This window comes from Triticum dicoccoides, chromosome 6B (assembly GCF_002162155.2).
Source record: "Triticum dicoccoides isolate Atlit2015 ecotype Zavitan chromosome 6B, WEW_v2.0, whole genome shotgun sequence".
In the NCBI taxonomy this organism is placed as follows: domain Eukaryota; kingdom Viridiplantae; phylum Streptophyta; class Magnoliopsida; order Poales; family Poaceae; genus Triticum; species Triticum dicoccoides.
This window is the reverse complement of record NC_041391.1, coordinates 71,119,564-71,133,454: the sequence shown is the minus strand read 5'-3', so window position 1 is coordinate 71,133,454 and position 13,891 is coordinate 71,119,564. Positions and strand designations below refer to the sequence as shown.

The 13,891-nt window shown below is 47.0% G+C and overlaps 1 protein-coding gene and 1 pseudogene across 1 annotated transcript; one reads left to right on the top strand and one right to left on the bottom strand.

Annotated features, from left to right (window-relative positions):
* Positions 1 to 668: 668 nt before the first annotated feature.
* On the bottom strand, positions 669 to 5,154 carry LOC119324958 (ribosomal RNA small subunit methyltransferase, chloroplastic-like). Its single transcript, XM_037598718.1, has 11 exons — positions 4,916 to 5,154; positions 4,660 to 4,809; positions 4,482 to 4,538; positions 3,195 to 3,287; positions 2,985 to 3,080; positions 2,557 to 2,641; positions 2,027 to 2,079; positions 1,840 to 1,923; positions 1,629 to 1,739; positions 1,386 to 1,569; positions 669 to 1,294 (listed from the first exon to the last, which is right to left on the bottom strand). Exons 1-10 carry the CDS (start codon positions 5,138 to 5,140, stop codon positions 1,504 to 1,506), a joined length of 1,020 nt encoding a protein of 339 aa, XP_037454615.1. The 5' UTR covers positions 5,141 to 5,154; the 3' UTR covers positions 669 to 1,294; positions 1,386 to 1,503.
* Positions 5,155 to 5,220: 66 nt separating this feature from the next.
* LOC119324957 lies at positions 5,221 to 7,225 on the top strand (annotated as a pseudogene).
* Positions 7,226 to 13,891: the final 6,666 nt, after the last annotated feature.

Genomic DNA, 13,891 nt, shown 5'->3' with positions numbered 1-13,891 from the left:
AAGGTTCAAGTCAAAATACAAGGTGTTATCTGCAAAGAAATACTAACCTCTGCATAAAAGGGTAATATCACATGGGAATATACCTGGCCATGGGAAGCCTGGCCCGAAAAAGCCCGACCCGGCCTGGCCCGACGCTGCCCCCCGGGCCGGGCTCGGGCCCGGACCCGTCGTTTTTGCATTTTCCTAAAGGCCGGGCCAGGCCGGCCCGAAAAAGCCTGACCCGGCCCGACCCGATGATGCCCCCCGGGCCGGGCTCGGGCCCGGACCCGTCGTTTTTGCATTTTCCTAAAGGCCGAGCCGGGCCGGCCCAAAGCCCAGCAGGCTTTTAGGTGTTCAGGCCGGGCTCGGGCCCAGAAAACAGGCCCGATGGCCGGGCCAGTCCGGGCCCAGGTTTTTTGCGTCGGGCTTGGCTAGGCCCGGCCCGAAGCCTGGCCCGGCCCGAGGTATGGCCAGGTATACCTGGGAAACACTATACTTTCAGAGTAAGTCAAATTGAGCATACCGAGACTTGAGAGTAGCTGAATCAAAAGCTTAAAACAACCTTACTTTTTTTTTTTAGAAAATGAGGATAACCTCCTGACCTCTGCATCATCCACACGGCCACATAAACAACCATAGTGGCAAGATAATGTATTAATCACACCCACAGTCAAGCATCATCGCAGATATTTAACCAACAAAAGAAAAGAAATAAAATAAAATAACAGCACAACATGATAACCAATATTTGTCAGGAAAAAGAACTGGCAGCAACTGTATGTTGCATCACAGCGACACGCTGCCAGGCAAAAAAGTATCAGAATGCTGCACACTCAAACATCGAGCATCCACACGTTTTCGTCGTAGGTTATAGCCAAAACTTAAGCTCAAAATGCAACGACCGTACCTCTATCTACCATCTATGTCAACACATAAAAACACTCTTGGCAATTTACCATGAGCAGCCTGATCTTCAGATTGTTCTGACAGACATTTGATCTCTACATTTCCGCCTCCAACTTGAGAAGATTAGTACCAGAGGAAAGATAGTCCAAACCCCGGTAAATTATACACATGCAACACCCGCGTATCTTCCCTCTTGCAGGGATGCAATCTGCGATAAGGAGAAAAACTGCGATTCCTGTGCGACCAAATCCTGTCCTTCATATTATCACTGGTTTTGAACTTGGAGCACAATCACTATGATCATCTCCATGCAAGGGCACCGTGGGCTGAAGCTGTGCCACCAATTATGTTGCGGTGAAGGCTGTGGACTGCTGGGGAATACTGGGCGGTCACTGTCAGCAAGCATAATCTGAAATGATTTGGAGAATTATCTGTTGTATCAGATAAAAGAACAATATCTTGAGCCAATCAACTTGCCATCTCTTTTGTACATGGTTTACCTGCAAGGCTGCAAGTTGCGGTGCGCTCTAGTTGGGAACCAAATCACTTCAGCGGCATACTTAGTCCAGCAAGCAAACCAATAAGGTGATTCCATACACATTTTGAACATAGGGGTGGTCATACTTTTCCCAGGTGATTGTGCAACTTCACGAAATCATCCATCATCAACTCTGACGGTCTAGCCTGCAGCAATAATGAATTTAGTGCACGACAGAGGATGGATAGACGGAGGGAGAGCTTACCGTAGCCGGAAGACCGATACTGGTAAGAGCGGCCTCGATGTCAGCAGAAGAACATAGGTGTTGAAGTGATTTCCGAAGCATCTTGCGCTTCCCATTGAACGCGGAGTTCACCTGGAATTAAAGGGCACGGACTAGTCTTAATGGCTATCACCAACAACTGGCGGTTAAGTGAAAAAAAAAAGAGGAAACTTATGTGTGCAGTCTGACTCACCATTGAAAAGAAACTTTTGTTAGAACTTACAGGCGGATACTCCCCAGCATCCTTTATTTTAAACCTTATAACACCACCATCAACCTGCATGGTATCCATGACAAGTCCTTACATGCCACAGTTATGAAAACCCAAGCATTGTTATAGCATGCTGCGGATAAGCACATTGAAAAAATAAATTGCTTACCGTCGGTTGAGGGAAAAGGTTGGCCCTCTCCACTTTGAATTTGTATTCAAGTTCTACAAAAAACAAAGATAACATATGCATGTCATTAACTGTGATAATACTATGTAACTAGGCATACTAAGCATGAATTGCGTTAGCAGTTACTACAGTACAGAAGAGATATAATCTGCCCACACAGGGATCGAACACAGGCAGGCAAGGAGATAGCGCTCCCATCAGATGCAGCAATGACGACACTTTTGATCATTTAACTGCTCAAGAACACTAGCTAATGTGCATCAGAGCATCTACATGTCGAAATTCGAAATAATGGAGAAAAACAATTCCTTGTATAACGCCCAAAACAATATACCCATTGTTATGAGAGTTTACTTACTGTTTTCCTCAGATAAAAGCATGATTACTTACAAAAACGAAAAGAACAAAAGAGTAAACCTATTTTCAAGTCTGGATGATGGAATGCAGATAAAGAGTATTCCACACTGTCATGAAGGTATCAAACAGGTAAAACTAAAGGAAGACCCTCTTACCAGAGTAGAAATTCACAAACACATTGATAGGTCGGTACTCTGGTGTTTGTATTGAAGCATTTGCAAGGCGTAGTGCTGCTTCATCCTGAAATGAAAAATTAATAAGATGTACCTTTTCTTAAATAATGAAGACAGGAAGAACCTCACATATAACAACGACAAAGATCACTGGGAAACAAAAAATCCAGAAATCTAACATAAAATTTGGCAGAAGTGATAGTAGAGGAAAATAGAAGACGCATGAAAACATCATAATGTTTGACATTAATTGATACACAGAAATGAGGAGTACTTTGAACATACAAAGCAGTTTATACTGCAGAAATAACCAAAGTTCAGTCATCTTCTGAACCAACACTGGGTCGTAATTAACTAGAACTTGCAAACAACATGTATCCACTTAATGCAAAAATAGATGTGATGCAAACCTGAAGCATGAGCACCATGACAGAGAAAACATCTCCCATTGGGAGAATTTGTTTGACAACTTCAGTGCTGACATTGAATGGTAAGTTTGACACAACCTGCAAAATACAAAGTATGAGGTGGAGACAGAAACACCTTCATCATGACCAATAGTTAACGAATTCTGCAAGAAGTTCAATGAAATACAAACAGCGCCAAACATCAATGCTAACCTTGGCGTATTTTTTCGTGCCACAGGATTTCTCCTCCAGGATAGGGAGAAAATGGGAGTGAACGTGAAATTTTGTAATATCTTCTTCAATGACCTGCATTAAATTTCAAACTCATTACACATCAGGTGAGAACTATGTTTGATTTTAACATCCAATTAGAATTTCTAGCTTTGTTAAATATGTAACAAAATGTCCATCTTTGGTGACAAGAGCAAACTATTAAATAGTAAGATTCGTTATCTTGGATATCCAGAAGAGCAACCAGAGAATGGTCGGTACAATAGCCCTTGTTAAAAAACACAGGGATGGTTATCATACTTATATCACTATAAAGGGAAAAGTGTTAAAAGCTATCACGGTGGCTATCACACACTGTATGTTCCTGTTACATGATAACTTTTGAGCTTAGCACCTTAGGCATTTCATGTTAACAACCATCTATCACAACATATACTTGCTAGAAGTTCACAGCCAACAGAAGTGTTCATGGACTAACGTACCCACATAAGTTTACTCTGTCGAAAATTCAGACGGATTCATAATATGTGAACCTTACATTTCATGTAAAAATGTGTCATGTTTTTTTCAACATAAATAACTCCGCCTATGTCTTTTAGGCATAGCCGGTCACAAGCCCGGGTAAAGGAGGAGGGTTGTGATAGGCTTGGCGAGCCAACGTAAAAACTAGCCAGTCCCATGGGTATGAGACCCATTTGAGCGAGAGTAGTACTAGGATGGGTGACCTCTTGGGAAGTCCTCGTGAAAGGGTTTCATATATAAGGGTTGTGATAGGCTTGGCGAGCCAACGTAAAAACTAGCCAGTCCTTTGGGTATGAAACCCATTTGGGCGAGAGTAGTACTAGGATGGGTGACCTCCTGGGAAGTCCTCGTGAAAGGGTTTCATCTAGCCTACCCCAACTTGTTTGGGACAAAAGGCTTAGAAGAAGAAGAAGAAGTTTTTTTCAACATAAATAAGGTTAAGTTAGCATGAAGTTCACTACCAAATCACTATGCATAATAACCAAGAACATTATAAATTTGAACTGGAATACTACATCATTCAATTGGAGGTATCTACAACCGTCTGTAATGTAGCATGTGTTTTAGTACATACACAGTGTAAAAAGAGCGATCCTGCTGTCGGACCCGGCTTATAGATCTCCAGAATTTTTTTGAAGAATGAAGGTACAAGCCATGGGGTTGCCTTTTACTACCATTCGAGCAACATTAACAGTCAAACACAGGGATGAAACAATCCAATATGTTCATTTGGGAACAGGACAGTACCTTCAATTGCTCTGTGGATCCAAACCTATCTCTCACAAGGGTAGCCATATGCTTATCCTGTCACCACCAGACAGACACATAATAAAAAGATGGTATTGCAGATTATGGATGGATTCAGTTAGCAGGGCTACTGGTCAAGCAACAGTACTGATAGACTAGGAGAGTGAAATAGGCGGACCTTCTCGACGGCGACGACTGTGGCGCCGGCGGCGAGCAGCGCGGCGGTGAGAGAGCCTGTTCCGGGGCCTATCTCGAGCACGACGTCCCCCTCCTCCACCCCTGCCGCCGCCATCAGCTCCTCGTTCACCCTCGCGTTCAGCATGTAGTTCTGCCGCACAGTGAGCGCAACCCCACGGTGAGAAGCTAGAGGACTGGGGGTTCCGCGGCCGCCATGGAATGGAATGGGGAAGGAGAGGGTGGCTGGAACGACGGACCTGGCCGAGGGATTTGCGGGGGACGTGGCGGCGGCCGTGCGAGTTGAGGGAGCGGATGGTGGAGTGGTAGTCGTCGGCCGCGCCGCCGCCGTCGGACGCGGCCGTTGCGACGGCGGCTATGGGACGGATACGGCCGCGAGGCGGCGGCGGCCGGAGGTGAGGAGGCGTGGCCGGAGACGGGGAAGGGCGCGGCTGGCGCGGGGATAAGGAGGTGAGCGCCAGCATTTTTGAAGGCAATATCTTTTTTTTCTCCCTTTTGCCTTTATTTTGCTGAAATTTCATACCCAAAAGGCCAAAAGCCCAAGCCCAAGACTTCGGCCGCCCCAAACCCTCTCTTCCGCGGCGGCGGCCATGGAGATGAAAGAGGCCGCCGCGGCGGCGGCGGCGGCCGGACCCGACCCCAATGCGCGAGAATCCCATGGAGCCGCGCGGAGTGGCGACTGCGACGAGGCCGACAGCGATCTCATCAGCCGCCTCCCCGACGACGCCCTCGGCACTATCGTCTCCCTCCTCCCCACCAAGGACGGCGGCCGCACGCAGGCCCTCTCCCGCCGATGGCGCCACCTCTGGCGCTCCGCGCCTCTCAACATCGAGGTCCGCTCCCCTGCCAGCCCCCAGCACCCCTCCTCCGTCCCCCCCTCCGCCGTCCCCAACATAATCTCCCAACACCCCGGCCCCGCCCGCCGATTCTCCTTCCGCTGCCGCGGCGCCGGTGATCTCTACGCCCAGACGGAGCGCTGGTTCGCCTCCCGGGCCCTCGCCAACCTCCAGGAGCTTGATATCGGCTACGAGTACCCCTCTGCACGTATAAGCCACCCGCTGTCGCAATCCGCGTTCCGCTCCGCATCCACCCTCCTCGTCGCCAAGATCAAAGATTGCAGTTTCCCGGACGCGGTCTCACGGTCAATGAATTTCCCCTCCTCAACCAGCTTACCTTGGATTGTGTTTCGATCTCGGGGGACGCGTTCCACGGCTTGCTCTCCGGCTGCCATGCCTTGGGTTGGAGAGCTTATCCATGCTCGAAGTTCATGCTGCTGGTTGCTTCCATGTTAGCTCACCAACTCTTAGGAGCATTGGCTTCCGTGATAGCTCTGATGAAAAAGCAGAATTGGCCTTGAAAGGTTATTGTTACCGTATAGTCACCTGAATGATCGTGTGACTATCCGGATTATTAGGGCACCTAAACTGGAGATATTTGGGCCTTTCTCGCCGGACTTGTGCCAACTCCCGGTCTTCCAGGTAGCAGCAACAGCCATCATTCAGCATTCTTACAAACAGATAATTATTTTGATGTTGGCTGTTTTCTACTTTCTTCAGGGAATGGGCCCAGTCAGCTCCGCAAACTCGATATCTACCGTGAAGGTTTTGGCTCTCGGGTGTCATAGTTATCGTCTGAATGCAGTTCTTGACATCCTCAGGTGGTTCCCCTGTTTGGGAAAGCTCTATGTCACCGTGAGTGTTCATCTTGGCCTGCTTTAAATGTATGCTTTGGTTGACATATTTATTAATAACTAGTCTGACTAGTTAGTAGCAAAGCTCTAATGTATGCCTATTTATTTTTTACTGTTTTGCAGTTTGGCATGCAAAAGCAAAATTTGCCTCATTATGACCGACCACATCCCATGGAATGCCTTCAGACCCATCTAAAGGAAGTGGTGTTGAAGTATTTCAATGGTTACGAGCAACATATTGACTTTGCCAGGTTCTTTGTTTTGAACGCAAAAGTGGTAAACAAAATTGAATTCCATGTACGTGAGGACCACTACAGCAATGAATTTGTGGCTCGTCAACACACGCTGCTCGAAGCCGAAAACAGAGCTTCTCCGGATGCTCAATTCGAATTCAGGAAAACTTGTGGTTCTATTGATTATCATGTCAGCAAGCATATCCACGATCTGTCGGTGGCCGACCCCTTCGCAGACAGGGTTGATGCCTGAAGATTGCCCTCTTTTGTGCTTATTCTCTAGATGGGGTTGATGCAAAAGGAGTCCACTTCTGAAATATTGTAATGGGTAGGAATGCAAAAAAATTACTGCTGGAAGTTGTAAAGTGGGATGGAGCTGGTAACCCCACCCACCAGAACTCTTCTGGCCCTTTTGGCAACTTAACTGTCCTTTCAGTTATATACAGAAGTATGAGAAGTTTAGTTGCCGATTAGATTTTTCTGGATGCACACAGCTTATGTATGATGCTTATGAAAGGTCAACATGCACGCCAGGCACTGTGATTTTCTATCTAGGATGTTCGGCTAATGATCCTGGAACAGGCTTCGGTTGCCTCCTAGTTGATCTGCCATTAAAGTCTGAGTTTACTGGAATTAAACTTCTCTCAGTACTTACAAAATTAGCAAGTAATTTTCCTAACAGCATTATTTTGGGCTAAGGACCTGAAAAAATGTGTGGGGCTGTGGGCTTTGCCAGGAAAAATCATGTTTCTAAACAGCTCAAATATATTACTCCCGCCCTCCAATCCATAATAAGTGTTGATGTTTTGTACTACTACTAGATAAGTAGTATTTCTAAACATCTTTGTTGCTCGCGAAACCGGGTTTTTGCTGCACCTTTATCATTGTGTATGGGGCATCCTACATTCTTAAGGTAAAAGAGGCTTGAGATCCTGAACAAACTTCAGCAGTTTTGATGGAGTTGGCGGCATTTTGTTCCTGGACATGCATATTGCTGAAATTTGGGATGGGCTTTAGGACCATATAGCAATTTCTGAAAATCTCTAAGGAGCCCATGTGGGTTATATGGCACTAGATGTAGTGGAAGTTTAGGGCAAGGATGGGTTGGCTGAGTATTATCCCTAGCCACCTGGGTAAGGATAGCCACATCTGTTGTTTGGTTGAATGGAGTTCGCTGAGTTGGATAACCACATTTTGTTGTTTGGTTGGAATGAGGAGAATTGGATAGATTGTTGTGATGACCTCTTTGCTATAAGAAGGTGAGATTACCCATATACATGCATTTTTAGTTCAATTATTTTCAAATATCATCATACCACATTCTTTTGCTAGTGCTCGTTTTGTTAACATTCCAAATCGCCACCTTCTTTTTTAACTGAAAATTGTCACCTATGAACCACATTACCGAAAAAGGCTTTCGCCCCGCTTTATATATAAAGCACCAACCACTTACAACGAGCGATACAACACACAACACGACACGCACCCAAGGCAAGATACATAGGTGTTAAGACGTAGCCAACACTCCCCCAAACAATTCCAAGACAACAAAGATACACACTAGGCACACTAGGAAGTCGAGGGAGAACTCAACCGGGAACAAGCCACAGAAGAAACCAAGTTGCAAGCCGTTGATCCATGAACCCCAAGGCGGTGCCTTCAAGAAGGATACGCCACCGGAGTGCCGCCACCACCCGATCCAGAGGATCAAGATTTTCATCTGGGGTAACTTGGAGGACATGGAGCAACCGCAACGGAGTCTTCAAGAAGATGCCGACGTCCTCGGGCGCCGCCTCCGTCGGCCTGGACATGCCAGGCAGGATTTTCATCCAGGTCAACAACTCCGCCTCCGAACAGGTTATGGACAATCCTGGGGACAGAGCCACATCACCGCCACCGACCGACAAGCACCAGCCGCCATGCCACCCACGCGAATGGAGACTAGCCCGCACCTGAGCCGCGAGCTCCGCCCACGAGCACGCCGCTCCCACCACCAAGGGCGCCGCCCTGCATCCCGACACTCTAGAGACCGACAAAGGAACATGCTTGGAAACGATCGACCAATCCCTAGCACGGACAGAGCTGCCGGTGACCAGCCTGCCCCGAACACCACGAACCCGGAAGCACTAGGCAGGGGAAATGGGGAGGAGAGGAGCGGAGCATGTCCGGACCGGCGCCCCTGCACCGGTGACGGGTAGAGAGCCCACTCGTCCCTCCTGCAACCTTCCCAGGCGTCACCCCTGACGCCCCGCCATGGCCTCCAGCCAGCCCGATGCGGCGCAGCAGCGGCCACCCCGTCCACCGCGGCGAGCCGGCGAGGGTCGTCGGACCGTCCGAATCCTGCAGCCAAAGAGGGCCTCCAAAGCGCCCAGCCACCATTGACCCACACGGCCGCACCGCTGCAGGAGCAGGCCGCACGCCGCCGCGGACCACGCCCCGAGCCACGACCTCGCGAGGTCATGGCCAGCCCCCCACGCCGCCTACCAAGAAGGAGCCGCCAAATCTGAAGGCCGATTTGGAGCCCCGTCGCAGTCGGGTCCGCGCCGCCTCGGCCGCCACGACGAGCAACACCACCAGCAACACACGCAACCCTCCACGCCGAAGCAACAGCCACCAGCGCCGTTACGCCCCACAAAGCGTCACATCCCGGAACAAAGGGGCCGTCTCGCGCCGCCCACCACCGCTCGGAGAGGAGAGGAGGCCCCGCCGCCGCCGCTGTCGGACAGGCTTTGCCCGCCGACAAGCTCCGACGATGGCGAGGGGAGAGGAGGAGGAGTTGAAGGTAGGGGCGGCGGCAGGCCCGGTCCTACGATTTTGGGGGCCCGGGGCGAGATAACAAAAAGGGGCCCTAAAGCCATATAAATATATATGCTTTTTTACTATTTCAGTTACAAATTACTACTCATTTTACACTATAATTTATAATTTATGTTGCTTTGTCATCTCAACTATTCAAAAAATAGGGCACATAAAAGTTGCTCACGCTTTTCAATCGATACAATTTTTTAGTCTTTTCAACCGATACTTTTTTTTATCAGGTGAATTTGTTACACTTCTCTGCAACTCAAATTTTTATCATCTTATAATATTTCGCTACGTTGTTCTTCAACAGTAACTAAAGCTAATTCTTCAATCCCTAGAGGAAGTGCTTACTTTATTTCTGAGGAAGCACTAGAAGACTTTTTTAGGACTCAATCAACTCATATGTATGTTTTTTTTCTCTTTGTCATATGGATACTTTTCAACTAAATTAAAAGTGATACAAGAAATTAAGAACACTGATAATTAAATATACAAGGAAGGGCATGGAACAAGGTACCTTGATGGCTAGAAAATAGAAATTGCAAGCTTTTGCTGCTGCTTACGAGTCACGAACAGAAATCCTAGTTTTCCTTTTCTGCTCCCAAAAAATACAGGAAACCGGAGTGTGCGAGAGAGATATGTACGAGAATTAAAACTTCATGAACCGAACCATCATACTAGTCTGTATAAAAAGAAGAGGTAGTTGATGAAATCTTGAAAATCACATTACCTTCCTCCACTAATCGCGTCCAGCAGCTGAAAATCACAAATAGACGATGCCGGTGACATGACGTTGAACTTGGCATTGGCATGGCCGATTCGTTGCCAATTTTGGAAGAGAAGAAATAGAAAGACTAGAACACCATTGGCGTGAGGCAATGCCAGAATTAACGGTCTGTTACCGTTCTTTACATTTTTTATTGAGAGTTAATTAGTCAATCTGTTACATGGGAAAGAATTCTTTCCTAAACATCAAACACGTAAAAATCAATCAATCGATCTGTTACATGGAAATAATTCCTTACCTATTTTAGAATCAGGGCGATCTGTCAATATGGGAAAGAATTATTTCTAAAAAATTACAATTCTTTCCTAAACATCACACAAATCCATCGGGGGCCCCTTCCTACTTGGGGGCCCGGGGCGGCCGCCCCCCTGCCTCCCCTCAGGGCCGGCCCTGGGCGGCGGCGGCTAGGGTTTCCCCCTGTCGCTTGCGGGAGCGACGCGGGGGGAGGGAGAGGGTTATGAACCACATTTGATAGCACAATCAAGTGATGCGAGCTAACAACGCCTGATTATGGGATTTGCATCATGTCAAATACAACCTCAAAGGAGCATCAACGTTCAGTGATGTACTTGTGCCTCTGTTTGGGAAAACAAAACACATATGTTTCTGATTTTTTTGCTCAAGTAAAAAACCAAGCATGTCAACTAGACGGGAAACTAATCAAATCCAGACATTATTCATACACAAACAAGCTAAGCTGCAGAGAAACGAGAGAGGTAAGGGTTATGATGTACTCCATCCGTTTCAAAATAGATGACTCAACTTTGTACTTCCTCCGTCCGGAAATAGTTGTCGGACAAATGAATGAAAATGGATGTATGTAAAACTAAATTGCGTTTAGATACATCCGTTCCTCCGACAAGTATTTTGGGACGGAGGAAGTACTAACTTAAGAGAGTACTCTGCTTCTCCTTGGTTGATGCAGAGAAACGAGGAGAGAGATTAGACTAGCGCATAGAAAAGAACAAAGGAGAGGAGAGAGGCCTCGCCATTCCACAGCGTCAGTGTTGCCTGTTACCTACCGCCGGCGCTCGTCGAGCCCGATCAACGCTGCTTCCCGTCCCACGCTGTCAGATCCCCCGATTTCCCGCCGCCGGTGCTGTCCCTTACCCGCCGCTGGCGCCTGCCGAGCGCAGCCGCCACAGCTACCCATTCCACGCTGCATCCCCACCGCCATAGCCAGATCTTCTGAATAGTTGCATCCCCACAACGTGGATTTTTCCTAACGCTTTGCGCGCGCAACGCGAATCCCTGCCGCTTATCTTACATGATATCCAATTGATGTGGGCCACCACTATGTCAGCCATGCAATGTATGTACAGTACTTTATATTTTTGTCACAAGTCGCTGCATTCATCAAGTTTTGGGCCGGTATGGTATCCTTTTTAGTTGTGCCCGTAAAACTACGTGGATGTGTCATACAAATTAATATTTCAAAGATTCCTTTTTTTTAACGCACCACAAAGCAAAAATCATGCTATGTATACAAAGTTTTTTTAATTTTTATGGCAAAGTTCGGAGACCATGTTAACAAAGTTCTTTGGTTTTCGATAAAAATTCTAGTAAAGTTCTTTCATATTTCTAACAAAGCGCAAACCAACTATTCAAAAAGTTCTTCACAGTTTCAAACAAAAATGTGTTTCAAATATATCCAAAACTGGTCTTGTTCTAAAGGGCTTGGCGTCACAAGTTCAAATATGTAAAAATAATAATAATAAAAAGTGCAATTTTGGTTTTAAAGGTATGAGCCATTTAAATTGTGAAAAATAAAATAAAAAGGATGGAGCTAGAGGATAGAGGGAAGATAAAGTAAGACATGCATGTGTCAGCGTGTGCACCGGTAGAGAGAGAAGCACCATGCACATGCAAGGGCGCGCGCACATCCATATGAAGTAGCAACGACAGGGATTGAAGTTGTGCGCCTAACCGGTTGGGCATAGGCATATTTGTCAGGTGAGGGAGACGAAGAAAACGTTTCAGGGGCTGCGGGATGTTACCGAAGTGCTGGGAGCGCGAGTGACTGCCACCATCCGCCAGATTTTCGCGGACAACGTCAACCAACTTTTCAAGGGAATATTCCAAAATTATGGCTGCTCTCAACCACTCCATCCTGTCACCCAAACAACTGCTATCCCATGAAAAAGTGGATATCCCTATCCCATCCTGGGATAGCCACCTAACCAAACGACACCCCGCTAGTGGAGAAGGAGTTGGACCTCTTTATAAGGGATTCTCTTCTACATGATATTGGGGCTTTAGAATAGAAGAGGCCCTCGTGCACTCCTCCTCTGCTGCACGCCATGCCTCGGCGCGGCGCGCCGCGGGTTGCGGGAATGAGCCGAATCGAGCTCACACTTCCGCGCTTATTTTTGTCAGTCACTAAAGGAGAGTTTTCTGATAGCTGGGCCACGATCTAAGACGTCGGATCATGGGCTGTCACACGTCTCTCCACGCGGCTGCGCCTATATAAGTGAGCGGTGTCTCCCAACCCTAGCAACCACGAACAGATCACATATGCTCCACGCGCACGCCTACCATCGTTCCTTCTGCTGCTGCCGCCGCCGGTGACTCCATCCCGTCGCCGCGTACACGGTCGGCGGGAGAGCAGGTCTCCAAAACCCCGCCTCTCCGGATCGTGCCACCGCCGAGAAAGTTGAAGCCGACAAGAAGGCTGCAAAGGACACTGCTGTCGCCACCGCAGCCGCGGCTTCTGCATGGCTTACTGGAGGGTATAACTCGTTTATACCGCTCCTAATGTTTTCTGTTTTAGCCACACTAGCGTTACACGTAGATCTTTCTGCAATTAGCGTAGTATGTGCTTGCATGATTGAATATCAGTATGCGTTTATTTGTGTCAATGCCATGCTAGTGATTTTCTCGTGGATTAAGTTAATAAAAAAATTGCCTATTTACTTAGCACATATATCTTTCTCATAGACATGGAAGAACCAGCAGTGAACTCTGTGGAGCTCTGCAAAATTATTATTGGATATGGAAGCAAATACGATATATGAGGAATTGAGGATGCTATGCATGACTCCTAAATCAGTTTTGTGGCATGTATACAAGATAGTTGTTTTTATCTAAGTTAGTAAATTAGTATGAGGATACCATGGATGGTTGCTTCTGATCTTTACAAGGTGGGCAGGTACTGGGCTAGGAGGAAGAAAAATGGTACCGTAGCAAGTATATCTTCCATGATTGGAGATGAACTGGTGCTTGCAACTAGCCCGATATGAAATATATCGATCCTTAGTTTTGTCCCCCCATTTTCCTTATCTTACTTCATCTTGTCCAAGGGAGATGTTGTTGAAACTGTTGATGGTCGTGTGCATCAGTAAACCAATGTAAATTTATCTGTATTTTGATTAAATGTCTCACCGACTTCTCCTGAGGAGTAAAATGCACAGAACCACCACAATCATGTCCATGTGCGAAAAATCATCACTTTAGAAAACTTGACAGAATGCACCGCATCGGAAAAGTGGCAGTGGCAAAAAAAAACACTGGTGGTAGATGCTAATCATTTTGATGACATCACTAATCTGCCGGGACGACTCGTCAGACGGAGCTGGCAGAAAAAAATACCACACATGCAAATTGGACTTGGTCTTCTTCTTCCTCCTTCGCCATTTTCTTAGATCTGAATCCCGAGTGCCCCAACCGCAACTGAGCTCTTATTCTTCTTATTCTTGTTGTGGCA

What these genes read in the sequence shown, in the direction of transcription:
- LOC119324958 (XM_037598718.1), bottom strand. Translation starts at nt 5,140, where the DNA reads ATGCTGGCGCTCACCTCCTTATCCCCGCGCCAGCCGCGCCCTTCCCCG. An exon ending in GTTTGTGAATTTCTACTCTG is followed by an intron (nt 2,080 to 2,556) that starts GTAAGAGGGTCT and finishes TGTTTTTTGTAG; the next exon opens with AACTTGAATACAAATTCAAA. An exon ending in ACAAAAGTTTCTTTTCAATG is followed by an intron (nt 1,740 to 1,839) that starts GTGAGTCAGACT and finishes CTTTAATTCCAG; the next exon opens with GTGAACTCCGCGTTCAATGG.